This window comes from Poromitra crassiceps (genome assembly GCF_964638095.1).
Source record: "Poromitra crassiceps genome assembly, chromosome: 18".
NCBI classification, from domain to species: Eukaryota; Metazoa; Chordata; class Actinopteri; order Beryciformes; family Melamphaidae; genus Poromitra; species Poromitra crassiceps.
In genome coordinates, this window is record NC_139636.1 from 31,957,044 (window position 1) to 31,981,288 (window position 24,245).

The window sequence follows — 24,245 nt, forward strand, 5'->3', positions numbered from 1 at the left end:
CTCCGTAGTACAAGTATCACGTGTGAAATTCTTGTGCTGTAGACTCCGTTACAACAATAACAGGGCATATAGGTGCAAAATAACAGGGCATATAGAATAATAATAGTAATAATAGTAAAACGAGAAACAACAAGCAATAACTTTTTCCTTTTCTTTTCTAGCATAGACACCTTAAAACATAATTAGACATTCTGTTTGCACAGGTGCAAATAACATAACAAATAACAAATAGCAAATAACATAGGCATAATTAACATATGTAATGGTAGCAGCTGCTACATGATTGTTTATTTGTGTATGTTAACTCATTGAATGCCAATGACGACAGCTGTCGTCAATTCAAATACTGACGTAGAGTGCCAATGACGACGGTTGTCGTCAATTGCGTTTTTTGACGGTGGGACGTGGATCAATCCCTGATACATCTCTGGTACAACTATTGTAGCTATTGGAGGTCTATAACCTATTTTACAGAACCCTTAGGTGGCGACAGTGCTCTCCACATAACAGAAAGGCAAGGAAAAAACAAAGAAGAAGTCGTTATGGAAACGGAAATCGCATCGCATCCGTATGCATCGATATGCTGAAGCACGTTACTGCAGCTGTGCCTGCAGCAGCCAATCTGCTCCCACAATTGAGCCGCTCTGTGTCGGTTGCGACAGCACATCTGCACATCCACACCGTGGAGTTATTATTCTCAACTGGAAGCATCGTTGCCGGTGACAAACACACGCGGAACGCTGTAAAAAAGCCTGGCTGTTCCGCACCCTTCACTGTGCGCACAGCAAACTCAGCAGAGAGCCACCACAGACAGGAGGAGGAGTGTGCAGTTGAGGCGAGGCGGGGCGGGGCGGGGGGGGGGGGGGGGGGGGGGGGGGCACGCAGAGCAGCACGCAACACCCAGACAGACCCAGGCAGCAGGACAGGATTGACAAACGCAAGCCAGAATATCCGATACCCACCAGCAGCAAATCAAAACCAGCAAGAAGCTGCAACCAGCAGCGCACGCAGGGGCCAGCGCTGCTGGTTGTAGCTAAAAATATTATTCTGCCAAACAAAATTCCCTGGCCTAAACTGTTTTATTGAAGGAAATTATTTTTGAGGTGTGACTACATTAGAAAAGATTAGCTTCAGAGTCAGTGATGTGCTTGAAATGATTAATTTCACAAAAGGCCAATTATCTCAGCTTCTAGAAAAAAATTGCTATTTTTGGATGAATCAAGCTATCTTCTCCGGCTCATAACTAAAGAACGGAAAATGGGATCAATAAACTTTTTTTTGCAGATGATAGAATAGAGTCTCATCGTTCTTTGTGCGTGTTCAGTGTTTACATAGTAATATCACACAATATTCTGTGGGCCTCGAGAAATCACTGAAAACGCTCTGAAACTCTGGCACTGGGAGCGTCCGTTCTCCAAAAGTGGCTGGCACTCAATGAGTTAAGGAGTCTTGTGGCCTGCGGGAAGAAACTGTCCCTCAGGCGATTTGTTTGTGCTTTTGGGACCCTGTATCTCCTCCCTGAGGGTAACAGGGAGAACAGGCTGTTGTGGGGGTGGTTTGTGTCCTTGATGATCTTCAGGGACCTCCTGAGGCACCGCTGGTTGTACAGTTCCTGCAGTTCTGGTAGCTCACATCCTGTTACATGCTGGGCCGCGCGTCTCACTCTTCTTAGTGCCCTGCGGTCCATGGTGGTACAGTTACCGTACCAGGTGGTGAAGCAGCCAGTCAGCAGGCTTTCAATGGTGCCTCTGTAGAAATCCCTGAGGATTTTTGCCCTTAGCCCAAATTTCTTCAGGCGTCTGAGTCCATGTAGTCGCTGTTGGGCCTTTTTGACAACAGTGGCGGTGTCAGGTCCTGGTGGATGTTGACTCCCAGGTACTTGAAGCTGTCCACCCTTTCCACCACTGTGCCATTGATGGTGATTGGGGGGGGTGCGCCCCCCCCTCCTGTAGTCTACAATGATCTCCTTGGTCTTGGAGACGTTTAGAGAGAGGTGGTTGTCCTGGCACCATTGTTCCAGGGCCTCCACCTCCTCTCTGTAGGCTGTCTCGTCGCTCCTGGAGATCATATTATGGCAGTGAATCGTGACGCTTGTTGTCTAGGAGACCCAGGACCTGCAGGAGAAGCAACAGTGGTACCAGCAGAACCAGCCCAGCATGAGCAAAGAGGACGAGGACGACTACCTCACCTACTGCACACACACCATGTTCAGAATACATGTTCTCAAGCTCCACCTCAGCAGGTATACACACACACACACACACACACACACACACACACACACACACACACACACACATACACACACACACACACACACACACACACACACACACACACACACACACAAGGGTATTTAAAGACAATTCACTTCTTAAATATGATGTCATTCCTGTTGAAACAGGATATTGGGGGCGGGACATAACACAAGGAGGGATCATTCAAAAGTGTAAATCAATGGGATGTCGGCTAACAAGAGAAAGACAGTTTGGACTCAAAGGCAGAGACAGACTGAGACGGTGTGTGTGCGTGTGTGTGTGTGTGTGTGTGTGTGTGTGTGTGTGTGTCTGCGCGTGCGCGTGCGTGTGCATGTGCGTGTGCGTGTGTGTCTGTGCGTGTGTGTGTGTGTGTGTGTGTGTGTGTGCGTGTGTGTGTGTGTGCGTGTGTGTGTGTGTGTGTGTGTGTGTGTGTGTGTGTGTGTCTGCGCGTGCGCGCGCGTGTGCGTGTGCGTGCGTTCCAGGCACAAGGACACAGCTCCACAGAAGTACCGGGCTCTTGACGAGAAGCTGCGGCGAGACCCCCGACTGGACCCTCACCTGCTCTACTGAGACAGCTTCCGCCATGACACTCCATCACCTGTCTTTCAGTCCTTCCCTCTGTAGCATAGATCAAGTTCAACATTTACTGATGGACTCCAATCTGGATTATCTATGTTTAATGCATGAATAGTTGTCACAACATTTTCACAGCAGGTATTCAAGGATGTACACACAATACAGTACACACAATGTACACACGATGTACACACAATACAGAGACATAATACATAGAGTGAGAGAGACAGACAGACAGACAGACAGACAGACAGACAGACAGACAGACGCTAGTCCCATTATAGCTACGATTATTACTTAAAGAAGCTTCTTTGTTGGGAAACTCAGCCATTGTCTTTATTTTCTTCCTGGAGTTGGCAAAAATATAGCTATATTTTTTTTTACATGATATTTGTATTCCATGGAACAGGGTTTGGCATTTGTTTTATAGGCTACGGAAATATTTGTTAAACTGATAACGGCACTCAATATGCCGGATAACAAGGAAAAACATAAAAACCTCCTCTTCCTTGTCATGTATTTTTGGATGAAGGGAGTAACTGTTTTCTGCCCCAGTGAAGCTGAAAACTCACTTTTGACCAATCCCACACATGCTGTATTTTATTTTCATTTGTTTGTTTGCCTGTAGAGAGACACAGAGTGAGAGAGAGAGAGAGAGAGAGAGAGGAGCAATAGTGACAGAAGAAACAATGTCACTCTGGGCCATCTACGAACTACTCCTTCGCCTGCCTGACACCCTCCCCCCCTTCCCCGGCCTCATCCTCACCACCGACCCCCATCCTCATCATCCTGTTCACCTGTCGTCACTCTGGCCCACCTACCCACTACTCCTTCACCTGCCTGACGTCCTCCCCCTCCTTCCCCTGGCCTCATCCTCACCACCGACCCCTATCCTCCCCTCCTCTCCTCTTGGTCGATGTCACCAATGCGGACTCATGAATCCCTTAGATCACCCTCGTGGAATCTCCCAATCTTTTTACCCCTTTTTCACCTAGCTAATTAGCTAGTATTCCCTGAACTTATGAATCACTTAAAGACTAAATATACCGTATATATATATTTTTTGGACTCTACCTTTTACTTTTTCAACTCTCTTCCCTGATCTTAGGATCACTTAAACACTACATTTCCGTATTCCTCTCCTATTTACATTTTCAATTTTCTGTTCTTTTGTAAATTTAATTTCCATAATCTGACACTGTAAATGGTTTAGCCCGGCATCTCTCAGCCTGTCCCGGAGGGGGGTCCCCAGTACATCGGCCCTCACAAGGTTCCTCCTCAGCCAACAAGTCACTGAGGCAATCCATGTGGCAATCCATGTGTTGGAAAGGTTTTCTTGCGCGCACTGGGGGTGAGGGGGTGCCGCTGTGTCCCGGCCTGGCCTTCTCTCCCACACCTTATGTGTGTGGGGGCGGGGGCTGGGGTGGGGGGCATCGGCGCTCTCCATCACTGGTCGAGGGCTGCCGGTAGGTTAGAATAGCTTAGGTTAGGCGATAGATTATAGGCTAACTATAGGCTGTAGACCTGTGTGTAGTGTTCAGGCTAATATCAGACTAGAGTAGGACAGGCCAGACTAGGCTGTAGATTAGCTAGATTCCCTGTGTTGTGTTCGTTGTTTTAAATCAAACACTCGTTTTATCTTTAAAGTCCCTGGAAACCAAAATCCACAAAAACCTTCTAACTATTAAATTTAGGGTCTTATGTGAGTAATTGTGTGCCTCAGAAAGTAGTTGACATTACTTTCAACCCTAACCCCAAAAATCTTTTCTACAAGGTCTGGATTTCCATTTCCTCATTGAAGAATAGAGGTGCGCGCGGTGCTAAAATGCATGATCTTATCACGTCATAAGATTTAATCGAATCACAGACACGCATGCACGCACGCGCGCACACACACACTGACATACACACAGTAGCGCTGTGCACTCGCAGCGGCAGAGATCTCTTCCTCTCTGTCAGTAGGCTATGCGCCGAGCAACGCGCGAACACACACACACACACACACACACACACTCCATCTCTCTTTCCTTCTCTCTCTCCTCTCTCTCTCCGTTAACGGAGAGAGAGGTCTCCTCCGAGCAGGTCTCCTCCAGCAGGTCTCCTCCGAGAGAGAGAGGAGACCTGCTGCAGACGGGACACGCCCACACAGTCCGCGGGAGAAAATACACTCTAAAATCTAATTGATTCTCATGACTTTTGCCATGACTGTCAAACCTAAATTTATATACTTTGCGACGTTCATCATCGTTCAAATTTGGCTGGTGGCTTATTAACATAGGTTCCTGTGATGTGATGAACTCAAAATGCTAAATAAATAAATATATAAATAAATAATAATAAAATAAAATATTTCTGGTTTCCAGGGACTTTCCAGGGACTTCCCTTTTCCTGCTCTCTCCTCTCTCACACTCTAAATCATGCCACTCATTCTACTCTAAAGCATGGCATCCCCTCCTTTCCCCGTTCTCTCCACATACTCTCTCATACTCCCCCTGCTCTCCTTCCCCACCTCCTCCCCTTCCTGAACTCCCCCCCACTGTTCTAAAGCATGGCATCCATTATATTCTAAAGCATGGCACCCATTCTCTTTCTCTTTCCCCTTCTCCCTCCCTGTTCTCTCCTCTCACACATTTCCCATTCCCCCCCACCTCCTCCCTTTCCATGCTCCCCCCCCCCTGCTCTCCCCCTCCCTTCTCCTGCTCTCTCCTCTTTCTCCCTTCCCCTGCTCCTTCCCCTCCCCCTCTCCTCCCTAACATTCCCATTCCCTGCCACTTCCTGCTCTCTCCTCTCACATTCCCCCTGTTCTCCCTCTCCTGCAGCATCCCCACCTCCTCCCTTTCCTGATCTCTCCTTCCCCACTATTCCCCCACTATTCTAAAACATGGCACCAATTCTACTCCAAAGCATGGCACCCATTCTATCCTCTCCCACAATTCCACCACTATTCTAAAGCATGGCACCCGTTCTACCCTAAAGTGTGGCACCCATTCGATCCTATATTTCCATATTTTTTTATATATTTCTCTATCATAATGATTGTTTGATGTGTTATTATTACTACTGTAATTTGCTACTGTTGTGTCAGCTAGCCCTTTCCCTGTTCTCTCCATATACTCTCTCATACTCCCCCTGCTCTCCCTCCCCACCTCCTCCCCTTCCCAAACCCCCCCCCCACTATTCTAAAGCATGGCATCCATACTATTTTAAAGCATGGCACCCATTCTCTTTCTTTCCCCCTTCCCCTGCTCCTTCCCCACCTCTCCTTCTCTATTCTCTCCTCCCTCACATTTCCCATTCTCTCCCCACCTCTTCCCTCTCCCTGCTCCCTGCTCCCTCCTCCCCCACACCCCCCGCTCTCCCTCCCCCCTCCTCTCTCCTGCTCTGTCCTCTTTCCCCCTTCCCCTGCTCCTTCCCCACCTCCTATACTTCCCAGCATTTCCCATTCCCTCCCCACCTCATCACTTTCCTGCTCTCTCCTCTCTCACATTCCCCCTGCTCTCCCTCCCTTCTCCTGCTCTCTCTTCCGCTCTATCCTATATTTCTATATTTTCTATATTTCTTTATCAATTGTTCAATGTGTTATCATTACTACTGTAATTTGCTACTGTTGTGTCAGCTAGAATTAGCTAGACATATTTTCTGTGAAGCCCTCTGGGACATGCTTGTGAATTAGGGCTATACAAATAAACTTGACTTGACTTGACACTGACAGACCGATGTAACTGGGGTGGACATTACCGGTCATTACAATGATTCTGGACTCTTGGCTGAGTCTGTGAGTCACATTTGAAACCATCATAAAATACGCAATAAATGCACCTATACTGTAAATCTATACATGAAATAGCATTGAGGATGGTTAGGGCGAGTTCTAGAAAAAAATACAGTACTTGTTGGTGGTGGACTGGGGAGGTGAGTGGGGCGAAACGACAGCTTGAGAGGAGATGATGAACAGCCGTGATGCCAGCTGCTGTATGATCCGCCAGAGAGGGAGGTGACGTAGAACCCTCGCTATATGTTCTAGGATGAACTGACGTCATAACTGATGTCATACTTAAACTTGACTGACGTCACGGGCTGATCAGGTTATGCAAATATGGCGGCCTTCTGATTGAAATTTGGTATGAAACCTCACTATATTAGCTATTTTGGCAAAGGAGCCATGAAGTACATTGAAGTACATACACCTCTTAAAGACCCTGGAAACCCAAAATAAATATGCATTTTGAGTTCTTCACACCACAGGAACATTATGTTAATAAGCCACCAGCCAAATTTGAACGATGATGTGAATGAGCTGTGGGACAATGGCGTCAGGAACATGGACTCCCTGATTGAAGGAATGAGCTGATCTGATTGAATACAGGTGAGCCCAGCGAGACTGATTGCAGGCGAGGATGAGACGCTGAACATTCAAAAGACAGTGGAACTCACATTTTGGGGGGAGCACCACGCTGCTGTAGCTCAGCACTCTGTTAGGCTTTCCGGGGGAGGGGTCGATCATGGTCAGATAGGACCACCGGCGACAAAGACAGATAGCTAGCGGCTGCGGCCTGAGGGTTCTTGTGTAGGCCCAGGGGGAGCCAGCCAGGGACGAGACATTTAGAGAGAGTGTGTTGTGCTGCAGCCTGCATAGCTCCCATACTGCAGTCGGACGTCCTGCTACCGCCTGACTGAATCCAAGTGATCAGCTGTAAGCTGTTCATGCCGTCCAGCGAAGCCGGGGAGGTGGGGTGGAGGGGAGATCGATTGTCCTTGCTGGCTGGGAATACACATACGAATGGGCCCCATTCAGACAGAGTCCCAGTGGGCTGTGGGGGCACGAAGGTTTTGTTGAATGGACAACTGCACTGATTGGCTCCTCCTAGTGATGTCACAAGGAGGGGAATTTGAAGTAGTTGAGCACCGCCAAATTCAAAGTTGCCTCACGAAAAATGGTAAATTTTAAAAGGCGATATTTAGGATTTGGGTCTTTAACTGTTCTAAAAGCACTGTAAAGCTGCTTGTGGCTTATTGCTTATGTTGTATTTTGGTTGCTCCTTATTTTCTTTTTGTCCTCTTTTTTGCTGTTGTTTTAATTTTTTCTTCTTTTTGTTTGCTTGTTCTTTTCATGTTTCTTTTACAGTATTTTCTTTCTTTTTAATATGTTCAAATAAACTAAAAAACAATTACAAGGAATGACATTTCCTCCATTCCAATCCAGACTGATGACTTGAGGTGACACACCTCACGGAAATAATGTGAGGAGGAATGTGTTTGTAAGAAACCCACCATAGTCTGCCATATGACTATGAGCCGACTACAAAATGTGTTACCTGTGTTCTGGTCTAACATTTTCTAGCGTTAATAGCTACTAAAACACACTTACCTGCCCTGTCTGCACACTACAGTTCCTGTAGGTAGGCTATTTGCTGTCTCCAAGAAATGGTGTTCACCATGCTGACAGGTCGCTCGCGCATGTGCGTTGCTGTCATCTTTTCACATATGATTAATTTGAAAACTTGAATGTAGCTGTTCATATTTTAATGTAACACAAATAAAACTATTTTTGACTGAGAAACGTGTCAATTTAGTAGACAAGCATAGTATATATATATATATACAGAATATATATATATATTTAAGCAATATATCACGAGAGCAAGTGTGTTGTGGTGAATATATCCCGCTGATAAGCTGTTATCCCACGAGGCCGCAGGCCGAGTGGGATAACAGCTTATCAGCGGGATATATTCCACAACACACGCTGCTCGAGTGCTATATTGCTTTTATAAAACGGTTTCCAAGTATAATAATATAATAATAATAATACTATAAGTCCGACTGGCATTTTATTCTGATAGAGTCAGTTGAAACACTACTGTAAGGCGGGACCTCTAGCAAGAAGATAGACGTGCGGGTGATTTGATTGGATCGTTCTGGAGACTGAAGTCGACATTGGCCAATCCTGGCGCTTGCTGAGAGCTTTTGCAAAGGCCGACACCAGAGCCGTATGCCTACACCAAGTAACGTTATGTCTTATTTAGAAATGCGGGGTTAAGAGTGAGGACGCGCGAGAGAGGGGTTAAGACATTAGCCCGCGTCTATTCTTGTACAAAACATCATTTTCTGCGAAGTATTACAGTAGTAAAGTTATAAGCGAAGATCGATTCACAAGGATCTGAAAGGTGTCTCCGCCATTTTGTTTTTGAGGTACTTTTAGTAAGAGAGTTGCGCCATCATGCGTCCATAATGACTCATTGTAAGGACTAGTGACCCTCCATACAGCAGATCAGGAGAAAGCTGTTTGGCTCGAGCGCAGCGCTGCCTTTTAGTAAGAGAGTTGCCATGGCAACCAATAACCCATGGCCATGGGTTATTGAACTCAGTTACTGGAATTATACAATGGCTGTGAACCAATCAGATTGCTTGATTTGAGAGAGCCGTTTTATAAACAGTATATATATCACTGATTCTTGAGAGTCGGGACAAAACATGTCCTACATAGAAAAGTCTAATTTATATTAAAAATCCAGAAATTCATCATGATTTCTATACCTACAAAGTTAAATCTAAAGGAACTGTGTATACCTATGTTATTTTTTTAGCACACATTTGTATCTTTTTTGAGGTAATTTGTTTAAATGTATGGTCTGTGGTTAGAAGATCCATGTTATTGTACACAATATTGACCAGCCCAAAAAAACTACAAGAAACTCTATAATTGTGAATACATATATATAAAATACATAAAACATAAAAATCTCCCTATCAAAGTTGTGTCCTCAGTTTCTGTCAACTCCGTCAGACTTTTTCGTAAACCTTATTAAATCAGGGAATAGCATGGTCAGCTATATCCCTGAGGACCCCTTTTCATCTCCCCACCTGTGCTGAATGCAACACTACCAAACATGCTCTGGTAAGTTTTACATTTTTTGATATTTTAGACAAACAATGTCAATATTCCTGTGGTCACAGCTGGACCATGTCAACACCATCTCTCCGTTACGTTTTTTTTAAACCATAGTGGATTGAATTTAAGCATTTTAGTGAGGTTATTGAGACAGCTAGCAACTGATGAAAAACCAGCTTGCTGCTGTGTACAATACATGTTTTGGAGGGAAAATACATGCCCTTACGTCAACTCAGTCAGACATCAACGCTGTCAGGTTCTACGTCTGACAGAGTTGACGTGTAAGCTGATGGAGTTGACAAATCCACCTATAACCTCTTAATGTGCTAATATAATATTATTTGTGAACATAGTAAAGGATTAAAATGTTATTTCAGGGTTTTATTTACACATAAATGTACATTATATAGCATGTATTACATGATTTAACCATACTGTATAACCTACACTTCTGACTTGTAGAGCATGGGCAGGCTGTGGTCTGCTTATTATTGTGTAACTTTCCCAGCACTTATAATAAAAAAAGCCAGTGTGTAGATTTTTGCAACTACTGGTTGTGAAACTGAATATTACATTGAATGGTGGCCTCTGTAGAGGGACCCACTTCTATGGGCTAACTCTAATGTCAGGAAAATGCAACATTTCTTATTTTCATGGAATTATACTGGAACATGCTTGTGAATATTAGCCTATATTCAATTTCTGCAAAATCCATTACGTTCATTTTCATCACTAGATGTCACCAACTGCACCTTTAAGATGTTACATCAATCAATCAATCAATCAATCAATCAATCCAATCTATCAATGAATCGTGTCAAGTTAATTGAAATCTGATTCCATAGTCTTATTCTAATACATTTTTCATTCCTTCAATTTGTAGGAAAGCATGGCCAGACAGAAATTGTCAGTTGAGGAGCAAAGGAGAAGAAATAGAGAGTACCAACGAAAGAGAAGAGAAAAAATAAACGGTGACCCAGAGAGCAAACATGACATGCAAGAGAAGGAAATACAAGGTGAAAGAAGAGAAGAGAAAGGAAGAAGGAAGAAGGAAGAAGGAAAAAAAACTAATGCTGCTGTTGTGAAGTCAAACAAACTGGATGACAGTTTTCAATTAGTTTGGAAGATACACATCTCATGCAACCTCTCAAACAGATTCCCTCAACATGACAAATACACCAGGTCATCGCACATGAGAACAGGATCCACCACAGACAACTATCCTGCTTTTGCAGCGAGATGTTGGTTTGCCAGTGCTTCAGCTCAGCTACCTTCTATTTCCATGGCTACCCAGAGGAACAGCAAAGTGATACAAGGACGGCAAGGAAGAAAAGACCTTTGGCCATGTTGATGGCGGATAGGCCTGCACGATATGAGGAAAATCTGCGATGTGCGATAACATTGTTCAATATAGCAATGACGATACGACTTGCGATAAATAAACAAATATTAAAGTATGCATATTAGCTATACAGTTCCTATGTCTTTCTGCTTTAATAATGCTAACATAGACCCCAAACATAGCCTATGCCCACTGAATAAAGAAATGAAATACACACTGACTCTATAGCTGAAACTACACACAGCGTGTTTGGGCTTTGGCAGAGGGGCGGAGCGCACTGTTGCAAGGGAAAGGTGTACGCTGGATTTACAACTCAAGACAAAATGATCAGATGCTGAGTGGGAATGCATGGCGCATGTAAATAAAAACACTTTTGTTATTCATTGTGTTTCAGGCAGTCTTTGCGATGTGTTTATGTGCATGTTCATATTGCGATGACGATGAAAATACGATTAATTGTGCAGCCCTAATGGAGGAGCTGGAAAGATATGGAAGGGGATATGGAAGAGGATATGGAGATGGAAGATGAGGAGGAGTTGGATGAGGAGCCTCAGAAAGGTCCTGAGCATCAAGACGTGAAAGTGGAGTTTCTGCATTCCCATGGTCCAACTGCAAAGGTTCGACCTAAGCTTGGCAGGAAGGGTGTCTGTTTCTGCCCAGTTGAAGACATCATAGTGAAACTAATGGGAAATGCATCACCAGTCCAATCACGAACACAAGAGATCTACAGCATCGCCTCTGATGTGATGGACTTCATAGAGCGTGAGCATGTCCGACGCCTGTTGCTCAAGTCATGAGTGCAGGTTAGACAAAAATGAAATCTTAAATAAGCTAATTGACACACACCCACTCTCTCTCACCCCCCATACACACACACACCCCTCCCCCACCCACACATGCATGCCACTTTAAAAAATAAAATCACAATTAAGACCAAGCAAATGAACAACTGACAGTATTGAATTGTAATCTGTCTGACACTTTTCATTTATCTTTCCAGTTAGTCACAGGACCCACACCAGAAAGGCACCAGAGGACCCACACAGGCTAGAGGTGGAGACGGAGGGTGTGGAGGAGAGGAGAGGAAGACAAGAGGAGAGGAAGAGTAGAGGAGGAAGTGGAGGAGGAGGAGGAGGTGGTAGAGAGGTAGATGAACACAGGGGGAGAGGAGGGAAAGGAGATCATTGTTCTTTTGATAGTTGGAAATAGTGTTATTTATAATAGTTGGAAACAGTGTCATTTATAATAGTTGTAAAATGGAGAAAAGGCCAGCACTCTAGAATGTCCTTTATGCGTTTAATAGCTTGAGTACTGCACAGCCACAACGTACGCGTTTCAGCAGGTAGCCTTCATCAGCGTTCCACAACACCTGCTGAAACGCGTACGTTGTGGCTGTGCTGTACTCAACCTATTAAACGCATAAAGGACATTCTAGAGTGCTGGCCTTTTCTCCATTTTATCTTTCTACCTTGGCCCTGCACCTTGATTTACTTTATTTTGGAGTGTGTGCTCGCTACTGCTGTTTTTTGACATTTATAATAGTTGGAAATTGTGTAATTTACAGTATGTTTATTATAATTACATTTTTGTTCAAGTTCTTCATCTATTGTCACCTCTATCTGTTTAAAAACCCATTTGCTTGTTAATTAGTAATGCACACACATTTTTTGTCAACACCGTCAGTTTTTCGTCAACACCGTCAGTTCTTTGTCAACACCGTCAGATGTATGTTTTGGTTAATTTTTGAAAAAAATGTTTATTCTTTCTTCAGTTTATGTTGTTTATCTAATAAAGGAGCATCTGATCTACATCCTCTTATGTCTTATTTATTTAAGGAAATTGTTTTTATAATATTAAAATTAAAAACAAAGTTTGAAAATTCACCCCTCACAATGGGATAGTATGGGCAAATTATACCTTTTCTGAATCCTTATAGTCCTATGAGTATTCCAGTGTTTGTTGTTTGTATCTGTGATGTTCCTAGTTGCCACAGTGCTGAAATAAAGACTATAGTTTAGGCGGAAATTGTGGGAAAATGAATGTCACTGACACTTTGAAGAGCCCATGTGACCTCTTTATTTGTCTGACAGACTCACAACTGAGCTCAAATGAAAGCTAAGAAGCTACCCTTTAAAATGGTCTCAAACATGTTCTCATACAGTAGAACATGAGTAAAGGTCCTGAAAATCTGCATAGAATAGGGTATGCATCAGCACCTAGAATCCAATTTATTGTAGGGGCTGGCTAACTTCATGAGCTGATAACAGTGACAAAGCTACCATTCTGCAAAGGCTATCATACTAAAATATCATCTATGGATATATACCTGTTCAAAAATCATGAGTAGAATTTGCCCACTTGAGTTGTACCGGTATGTGAAATTTTGTGGTTTGGCCTCAAGTTGCATGAATTAATACTATGAGTAACCATTTTTGGTCACTCAATATGTTAATGCATGATTGGTGCATTTTTTTTTTTTTTTGTGTGTTTGCCAAACCTTATACCCTCAGATGACATCATACATACCCAAATGTTTATTCATTTTCAGAATTTTAACCCTTTATAAGCCACTTTGTTTTGATTATTAAAAAAAATGCTTTCTCTATTTGTTTCAGCTTTCCACAATTTCCCACAAAATACAATTCCCACCCAAAGTTTTTGCGTGTGATTAACACTCAAGGGTATATGTAAAAGTTTGGCACCAACATTGTGTTTGTTCCTCTTTCATTTTTGACGCAGTGTCAATTTAAAAAAAAAACTACACCTCAATTGCGTTAGACCCTCTCGTTGACCATTTTTGGTCACTTAGGAGAGTCCTTTCTGGGCAAGCAAGTGACCATTTTTGGCCTTCACGCAATAAAGGTGTAGTTTTTTTTCCCCTTTTTCTTTTTGCTAAATTGCTTACAACTGTTTACCCTGCCTTTTCAACACAAAATGGCCCTCATCATCGTCACGTTTGTTTGTTTTGCCCCCCCCAAATCCCCCGCTCCCTGGGAGGGGGCCCCTAATCTATATCCACACCCCGAATTTTGGCCTTACTTCCGCGAGCAGAAACCCACATAGACACAGAGTATAAAAGTGCCACACGTTTCCTCGTCAGGATTGTCTCTCATTTCCGTGCGACCGGGTCAAACGTAAAGCATATTCCGATTGTCCTCAAGATCGGAATATGCTTTTGCGGAGGAGGGCAGCGAGGCGCTCGCAGGCGCAGCAGGCTCCACACCAGCCCGGAGGTGTCCACCCGCTGTGCCGACCACCCCCAGTGCCCACAGCCCGCAATGCCAACGGCGTGGGGGCTGGAAGAGGTCCAGCCGAGCGGCTCTCAAAGTTGTAGGGGTGTGTGTGTGTGTGTGTGTGTGTGTGTGTGTGTGAGAGAGAGAGAGAGAGAGAGAGAAAGAGAGAAAAACTCAAAGTAAAATGGAGTGCTATTTGACCCTAAACAGACAGTACACGGTGGCAGAATATCTGACCACCGTGACTGATGACAAATTAAGAAAGACATTGACTAGGTACAGAGTCAGTGGACACAGCCTGGCCCTAGAGACCGGTCGCCACAGACAGACCTGGCTACCCAGGGAGGACAGGCTATGTTCACGGTGCACACAGAACACAGTAGAAACAGAGACACACTTTCTACTACACTGTGACAAATATGCAGAAATTAGAGCATCATTCTTCCCCAAAATTATACACAAATACCAAGAATTCGAAACACAATCAGAAAGAGACAAGCTTAAATATCTATTAGGAGAAAAACCAAACTGCTGCATATTGGCAGCTAAATATCTGGCCTCCTGCCACAACCTCAGAGACATCCAGTGAAACACACCAGCTAATTTTATTTTTATTTTTATTTTATTTTATTTTATTTTTATTTAATTTCATTTTTACTCTTATTCTTATTTTATTTATTTTACTTATTTTATTTATTTTATTTTTATTTTTATTTTATTTTCTATTTGACAATTACTGTTTGTTTACCTGATGAACAACTGTAAAAAAATAAAAATAAAAATTTTAAGTCAGAATGTCCCATTTTCTTGGGAAGTTTATATGTACATATATCTTTGACTGTAAATTTTGACTGTTTGTACATTATACATCTTCGACTGTACATTCATTTATTATTATAATTTCCTTATTGTTGTACTGTTAATATGTGTATTTGCTTTGGCAATATAAGCACTGTCTTTTCATGCCAATAAAGCTATTTGAAATTGAATTGAGAGAGAGAGAGAGCGTTCAGAGGCAGGATGAGCAGGGCTCCATGCTGCTTGCAGGTGCGTCACAGGCGCGTCGGGGGGCGGAGGGGGCGGGGTAGGCGGGCGAGGGGCGGGCCCTGCAGCAGTGTGTGTGTGTGTGTGTGTGTGTGTGTGTGTGTGTGTGTGTGTGTGTGTGTGTGTGTGTGTATATGAAGAGAGAGAGGCGAGAATGACCAGTTTTATCTCTGTACCTGCAGTTTTATTTTTTTTATTTTTTTAGCTATAGCAAAATTGCCTGCAAAACATGAGAAAATGTTGCAAGCTGCTGAAAAATACTAAAAACTAAAATGTTGAAGCCTTAAGTCCAAAAAGTCTGGAGGAAGGCGTTAAAAAAATCATTTTTGTAAAAAGTGTCTCGGGGCCCAAAAATAGCACTTTTTTGCAGTTTATAATGGTTCTTAATGGGAAAATGACTTAGCCATTTTTAGACACTAACGCAACAAAAGTGCCATTTGTATTTTCCCGGGGCCAGAAATGCCTGTAGGTACTCAAGTGTTCAGATCCTTGATATAAGCACCAACCCCCCCCCCCCCAGCCAAGTTTCATAGGATTTATGGCAATTTAAAGCATATTTCTAACAATGCGACCAAACCTACCTAGCCAAAAAAAAAAAAAAACGCAACGTCAGTTAAAGGACATTTCCTCCATTCCAATCCAGACTGCTGACTTGAGGTGACACACCTCACGGAAATAATGTGAGGAGGAATGTGTTTGTCATCTTTTATAGAGATATAAAAGAGAGAAAGACTGTGTGTGACACAACACAGTTTCGAGGAGATATGACAAATAGGACTTACTTTAATACGGATCTGTTAGAGAATAACTAAAAGAGGAAACAAAAGATGATTTTCTTTTTCAGTCTCTACATCTTTGTCTCAGTGGTTCTGGACCAGGTCAATGGTTACAATGATACGTACTATCCGATGTCTTGGTCTGCCACAGCACCTGGTGACATTATTATTGGGGGACTTTTTTCAATGAGTGACAGTATTAGTATAGAGTATAGTATAGAGTCTGGTTATCCAAGTGACATAGATACGTACACTTGTGTCAGGTATGTTTTCACCCTGTGTGAAGTGGTGCTAGCATGTATACAGTTCACATGGGCACTGTGTGTGTGTGTGTGTGTGTGTGTGTGTGTGTGTGTGTGTGTGTGTGTGTGTGTGTGTGTGTGTGTGTGTGTGTGTGTGTGTGTGTGTGTGTGTGTGTGTGTGTGTGTGTGTGTGTTCATGTGTTCATTTATAGAGTCCATTTGGTTTGGGTCCATCAGGTACAGCCCTGCTCAGCTGGTCCAGTCTCTCGTGCTGGTGCAGATGGTGGAGGAGGTAAACAGGGGGCATGAGTTGGGGAACCTCAGCCTGGGTTATCACATCCTGGACTCCTGCTCCGAGGTGAACATCGCCCTGGAGGAGACCCTGGCCTTCATGTGGAGAGGCAGCAGGAAATGTCAGTAATTGATTCAGTAATCGAGCCTACAGACGTCCAATCAATAGCCGACAACGGTAACACTTTATAATAATGTTCAGTCGTAAGTCATTTATAAGCCTTTAGTTAATGATGAACTAACCATTTACAAAACATGAATATACATTTGTAGATGATTAATACATGCTATGTTAACATCAAATGTGTTGTAAGTCATCTAGAAACCTTTAGTAAATGAAGTGTTCCTCACCTGTTGTAAATGATGTGTAAATAATTTACAATTAATTTACAAGGCTTTCTGCATCCCCTAATCTAAAGTATAAACCATTCATCACACATAAATGTGTTACATACCCTTGTATGTAACACATTTATGTGTCATGAATGGTAGCTCTGTTTGTCAAAATTAAATCCAATGTGGAAGTGTCCTCCAATGTGAAAGTATCATTGGTTTGTGGACTTTTGTTTTGAAGCCTCAAGTATGACCTCAGTAAACACTTTCCTAATGTGTTTATGTTCTCAATCACTAGTTTTAGACTATGTTGTAGATGGAGACTATGTTTTGGGGCGTGATTGACAGGTTGCTTGTCCACTGATCACACAGCTCGCCGATCACGGACCAATTAGCAGGCGGTGCTCTGTGGGAAACCCGTGGAATTGTGTCGAGATCCATGATGGTAATGGCCAAAATGCCATACGAGGCATAAAAAAAACAGAAGTCCACAGACCAATGGATCGCCCCCCTGCAGGCTATTCAAAAGCATGCAGGTTTAAGTGCACTTCCGCATTGGCTTCAATTTTGACAGAGCTATTGTAATGTGTAACACATTTATGTGTGATGAATGGTTTACACTTTAGATTAGGGGATGCAGAAAGCCTTGTAAATTAATTGTAAATAATTTACATGTCATTTTTAACAGGTGAGGAACACTTAATTTAGGCCTACTAAAAGTTTATAGATGACTTACAACACATTTGGTGATATATTAACATAGCATTTATTAATAATCTACAAATGTATATTCATGTTTTGTTAGTGATTAGTTCATCATTAAGTAAAGGCTTATAAATGACTTACAACTGAACGTTATTATAAAGTGTTACCATTTAGGTAGGTAGGTTCACTGAGCTGTGAGCACATGCTTCCAGTCACACACATTCCCAATTACAGCAGTCTTCCACTGTATCAACTGAGCAGCTCTGGAGCAGTTGGGGGTCAAGTAGCTGATTCAAAGGTTACCTTGCTGTAGTTGTGACCCTTATTTGTTCACTTTTCCTGCCCAATTGCTTTTAAGACAATGGGATCTATGTCGCAAACGCAGTAATTTAGAGTTTGCGCTCGTTTAACGCTGCACGCAACGCAAATTGGGGGCATGCACAAGTGCATTTGTATTCTCCCTGCCACGCTATTACCTCTATGCCTGTTATAATGCTGGACATGCATGGGGTAGGCGTGCCACATGCCAAACCAGCCGTTTCGTCGCAGAATGCGGGGGCATAGATGGCATTCTTCTATGGTCCGCATGCGTGCAATTACTTTGCGCTAAGAGCTTTGAAAAGCACGCGCAAATATACCGCGCTGCACTTGAGCTCACCATAATCTCAGCGCAGCGCAGAAAAGTCATTACGCACGGACGTGCCATGCCATGACATCAAATTCTGCTGCTAAAATGGGGTAACCAGCAGATTATTTAGTGAGGCAATCAACTATAATTCACGGATAAACTTTTATCACATCGGAAAGAGGGGTTAATGGCAAATTAATTGAGAAAACTTGGACACTTTCACCAGAGCCAGATTAACACCCCCAGGGGCCCCGGGGCACTGAAGCTCCCAGGGGCCCCCCTACCCATCGTCCGGATGTTTGGATGTTTTTTCGCCATATTTAGAGGAATATCTCATTTTAAATTAACATTAGTATTATACTGTTATGTTATTATTCCGTTTCTGAGATTCAGTTTCTCACTCACTCATAGGCGATTCTAGGCTTTGCAAAGAGGTAGCACCAGCAGGATAAAGATATTAGTGTGACTGGGGGGTTTCTAGGGGTGACTGTGCCCCCCCTGGACAAAGAAATTTTGTACATTTTAAAGTAAAATGCATGAATCTGATGCACTCTGAGAGCAAAAGGAAGAGGCTAATCTTCATATTAATATCCTCTTCACTGTGCTGTGGCTTTACAATGATGAAAAAATAATTGACATTACATTTCCAATACAAAACAGCAGAGGGTGCCGCAGCACCACAAGCACCCCCACTTCCCGCGCCCCTGGTCACCACTTGCCCACAGGCATCCAATGAGACTAAATCATCAGACTTAATCTTCTTGGAAACACATTTTATTTTGTCCTGATTGGTCTTAGATTTGTGTCATAGTTCTGTGGAGCCCAATATGAGCCCGACAAAAAAAATTGAAAAAAATTTTTTTGGAGGGCCCCTTCACCCCGAGGGCCCTGGGGCACCTGCCCCGGTTGCCCTATGGTTAATCCGGCCTTGTCAATAGACCATACAGGGAGGAGATAGGGACACTCTCCATTCATATATCTCAGTGGTTTGGAACCACTGGTGTATGGGGTGAAAACAGTGAACAGTTTCTGAAGTGCATTGCTTTCAACACTTTGACCTGTTTTTTTTTAGACTAATCTTGATCATCAGACTTAATCTTCTTGGAAACACATTTTATTTTGTCCTGATTGGTCTTAGATTTTTGTCATAGTTCTGTGGAGCCCAACATGAGCCTGACAATTTTTTATTTTATTTTTATTTTTTATTTTTTGGAGGGCCCCTTCACCCCGAGGGCCCCGGGGCACCTGCCCCGGTTGCCCTATGGTTAATCCGGCCTTGACTTTCACCTATCCCATAACCCGGAGGGTCGTCGTTGGGGCACCACACCACATATGATCTCTCTCTGTCCTCGGCACGCAGCTCTCACTATGTTTCACCGAGTTTGAATTGAGTCCACTCTAAATCCTCCAATCTTTTCTTTTGTCTCCGCGTTTCCCCGCTGTAAACCCGTTTCTATTGTCCCACCCCAGTCAACAAAATAAATTATACTGAAAATGCTTGCTGGGTTACGCGTGGCGGACTGCTATCGTCCTGCAGAGACGATAGTATAAGGCAGGCGCAAACAGGTGCGCAAAGCGCAAAAAGCAGATTGTTGACACAAAATCCAAATAGTGACTAACAAAGTGTCTCCTAATCCTTAGGTGAGGATAGCAGTAAGGATGGTCCAGAGTTTCCCTTCCCACCTGTCTTGGCTGTCATCGGTGATTCCAACTCAGAGGTATCCATAGCGGTTGCTAGGCAACTCAACCTGGAGAACATCCCTCAGGTACGACTGAGCTTAAAGACCTCTTGATTTAAGTAAAGCTGCTAAATACTGTTGGATGATAGAGCTCTGCATTTGTATAGCTGAGCTAGGATCTGCATTGCAGAAAAAGAATGTCAATAAAAGGAAAACCTCATCCAGCCCAGTGCTATTCTAAGATATAAAAGAGTAAAGATCAATATTGTCAGGTGGTTATTAGTCACGCAGTAGCCAGCCATAGATAAATAATGTCTGGGGCACAACTCTTGACAAGTGGTTAAGGACCACCCCCTGAGACCAGAACAAAATGCGTGACAGATATATGAATTGACCAACCACGGGCCTCCTTATTTGTATGACACAACTTGTGGGGCGGTAGCCTACAGATAGATAGATAGATAGATACATTTTCATTTCTGTGTCATGCACCATATTCATGGTGCCCAACCCGTCTGGGCTTACAAGACACAAATCATTCAAGTTCAACAATACAAACAAATCAGCAAACAAATCAACAAACAAGCTACAAAAAGCTCAAACATAAACAAGACAAGACAGAGTTGTATATTCAGATGAACAACTTCTCCATTCTGAGTTCCCAATAAACCTGGCCAAACTGAAGACTTCATCTCTGAATAACCATTCCAACTTAGCATCATCTCCTGGCCAAAATAGTTCAGGTTTCTTATTTTGCATTAATTGAAATAGAGACAATCTTGGTTCCTCATATAGGGTACAATGAAACAAAAAATGAAATTCATCTTCCACAACATCTAATTCACATACAGTACAAAGTATCTCCTCCTCAGCAATAGAATTGAACCTGCCAACCTCAATAGCCAAAGGGAGGTTACCCGTTCTCAACTGGGCACATAAGATCTTCTGGATCTATCCAGGGGCAAAGTAACATAGGGTTCTGGAGTGAACATATTTTTAATTTGAATATATGTTGAGTTTTGGTTTGAGCCAGATGTCATTAGCCCATTTTTCTTTATAGTCAAGAAATAGCCTATGTTTTTACATTTTGAGCGATGCACCAATGCACTGAGAGAGCCAGACTTCTGTAACAGCCCAGCCAATCAGAGGCTTGCCACAGAAATTCCTATAGCAAAACCCGGAAATGCTGATTCAGACCCTCCGTGGTCTCCCTGCTACGGAGGGTCTGACCATATGTGAGAGACTATAATGTGGTTATAGCACTAATGTCATGTTTCTTCATTCTGAACAGATAAGTTACGGTGCAACCTCTGGTCTCCTGAGTGATAAGAAACGCTTTCCAAACTTTATGCGGACAGTACCAGAGGACGATCACCAGGCACGTGCCATCATCGAGATTCTGAAAAAGCAGAATTGGAACTGGGTTGGTGTGGTGACAACTGATGGTGAATATGGCCGCTATGCGCTTGAGCGCCTCCAGCATCATGCGGCAAAGAACAACATCTGCTTGGCATTCACCTCCATCATACCGTATGCGATATTGAACTCCATGACATGGAGTTTCAATAACATTGAGAGCCACATGAATGCAACAGTCAAAAGGATTATTGACAACCCCAACGTCAAGGTCATCGTGTCCTTCGCCAAGCCCGGCCATATGATGCTTCTTTTTAAACGTCTTCTTCAAGATCGGCGAGGCAGAGGGAAGGTTTGGGTGGCCAGTGACAATTGGTCAGAGTCAAGGATAGTGTTAGGGAACTGGAATCTGAGTGATGCAGGAACCATCATTGGGGTCACTCTTAAGTCGGCTGCAAACACCTCCAAGTTTCTGCAGTATCTCAGTAATCTTGACGTAAACCCTGACGCCCACAAGAACAACACTTTCTTGCATTCGTTTCTATCGACCTTTATTGATCAAGTCTTTTCGAGACTTGATCAAGTGAAGACCAGTGAATCAGTCATTGAGATGCTGAAGAAGAATGTCCGCCCCAATGCTGTGCTGAGTGTGGGGTTGGCAGTTAGAGCTTTTGTCCAGGCTGTGACAGATCTCTGTGGTGACACTGGCAGAGACTGTAAGATAGAGAGACTGCAGCCCTATGAGGTAAATACACGCACACACACAACATTAGACACTTGGAAGTCACATGAAAATGTGACTATCTTTTCACATGATCACAAATTCACTCTATGTTGATCATTTTGCACGTCAGGTGAAGAGAGCCCTACGGAACGCCACGTTCCACATGGATGGGCAAAACTACAAATTCGACGAAGACGGTGACCTCAACACAGGATATGATGTCGTCCTTTGGCATCAGCAGATTCGATCAGCATTTGTGGACGTGAATGACATCATAGCCAATTACAGCATCCAAGAAGGGAAATTGACTTTTACTTCAGGACAGAATTTCTTCAATCTCACAGTAATACATTTTATTCTTAAATTTTTTCTTTCTATACTTCTTTCATGTCTTCTCCTTCTCTTCTCTTAATCTCTATTCTCTGTTTCCCCATTCTCTCCTCAGTCACTCCGTCACACGGTGGTTTCCAGGTGCTCAAACAGCTGTGCTCCAGGCTTCAGGAAGAAGTCAGCCGCGGGACAGCCTGTCTGCTGCTATGAATGTATCCCCTGCCCTGAGAACTACTTTTCCAATGACACAGGTGTGTATTAGTTTCACCTTGATTTTGGCTCCCCTCTACAGCTAGCCTTACATGCTAGCAAATAATGCAGACACGTCTGACCAAGCTGGAAGTACCGCTCCCGGCAATTGAACCCGGGTCTCCGCGGTGGTGGGTGAGTGCAGTATTGCATTGTTTCTAAGAGTTCTTCCTCTGTTTCTAGATTCTGAGGTCTGTGATCAGTGTGACACTGACACCCATTACTCCTGGATAGAAAGCGCCAACTGCACCCGCAAGAAAACTGTCTTCCTCGGTTGGGAAAATATCTATTGTATTATACTGCTGGCCATCACTGCCCTGGCGGCATTGCTCACCCTCTCTGCTGGGATCATCTTCATAGTTTACTGGAACACCCCTGTTGTGCGGGCGTCAGTGGGCCCCATCTCCCTCCTTCTCCTCCTGTCTCTCTTGGGCACCTTTGTGAGTGTGGTCCTTTTTGGTGGTAGGCCCACCAGGTGGCAGTGCCAAGCGCGGCAGATACTGTTTGGCCTCAGCTTCACCCTGTGTGTCTCCTGCATCCTGGTCAAGTCCTGTAAGATCGTCTTTGCCTTTGAGTTTGACCCCAGTGTGCAGAGGGTCCTGAAGAAGCTCTATAGGCCCTACATCATCATTGCAGTGTGCATGTTAATTCAAGTAGCCATCTGTAGCCTGTGGCTAGTGTTCCAGGCTCCAAGGCCCGAGTGGGAGCTAATGACAAACAAAGAGGAGCGCCTGTTCAAGTGCCATGAGAAGTCATTTGGTGCGTTTGGAGCTATGCTAGGCTACATTGGCCTGCTGGCTCTCATTGGCTTTGTTTTTGCCTTCAAAGGCAGAAAGCTGCCTCACAGTTACAACGAAGCAAAGTTCATCACCTTCGGCATGTTGATCTACTTCATGTGCTGGATCATCTTTGGCCCAGTGTATGCCAATGTCAAAGGCCAGTACCTTCCAGCAGTGGAGATGGGGGTTATCCTCTTCTCAGCCTTTGGCATTCTGTTTTGCCACTTTATGCCAAAGTGTTACATCATTCTGTTCAAACAAGAAGCAAACACAGTGAGCGCGTTCCAGCAGGATATTAGGATATATTCCATGGGTGGCGTGCTACGTGAGGACGGACAGCACCAGCCCTCGCCTCCGTTGGGCTCTGGAGGGCACCAGAACGTAGCGTTAGAGATGGAAACACCAGCATCAGATACAGTGCCGGACCAGAGCTCGGCCACAGTGGGGCCATCACTCTCTGATTCTCCAGACTCTAAGCCAAGTCCCACTGAGAAGGTGAATTAATGCACTTTGAGAAATCATCATAAGCAGTTGAAGAGATATTCAAGCTTACCGACATGGCTACCCAAGTGATTCAACAGGATTGAACATGTCATCATTACTCACAACTGCAGCAGACAACGTAACAATTCAAATCTTACGTTTCACAAGCAAGGACCACACAATCAACCAGGAACGTTTAACAATTTATTTTAGTTGATCGACGATGATCGAATGTGCGTGAGAATCCGTCTGCGGTGTGGGGAGGTTTCTGCCTGAGGAGGAGTCCAGCTGAGACACCCGCCTTCGACAGACCCCCTACTTCTAG

General features: G+C 43.8%; 2 protein-coding genes across 2 annotated transcripts in view; both read left to right on the forward strand.

Annotated features, from left to right (window-relative positions):
* The window catches only part of ccdc135 (coiled-coil domain containing 135), a gene marked incomplete at both ends in the record, with an annotated part of 18,583 nt that extends 15,755 nt beyond the window's left edge, over window positions 1-2,828 (forward strand). Inside the window, 2 exons of the mRNA XM_083654831.1 lie at window positions 2,103-2,242; window positions 2,741-2,828. Coding sequence (XP_083510957.1) covers window positions 2,103-2,242; window positions 2,741-2,828 — 228 coding nt within the window. The remainder of the gene's footprint in view (window positions 1-2,102; window positions 2,243-2,740) is intronic.
* Window positions 2,829-14,237: 11,409 nt separating this feature from the next.
* LOC310793088 (G-protein coupled receptor family C group 6 member A-like) lies at window positions 14,238-23,941 on the forward strand (the record flags this gene model as incomplete). The annotated part of the gene is made up of 5 exons (XM_083654832.1): window positions 14,238-14,398; window positions 16,601-16,776; window positions 19,962-20,086; window positions 21,291-22,071; window positions 22,842-23,941. The coding sequence occupies 5 exons, from the start codon at window positions 14,238-14,240 to the stop codon at window positions 23,939-23,941; spliced, it is 2,343 nt and encodes a 780-aa protein (XP_083510958.1).
* Between the last annotated feature and the right edge of the window lie 304 nt (window positions 23,942-24,245).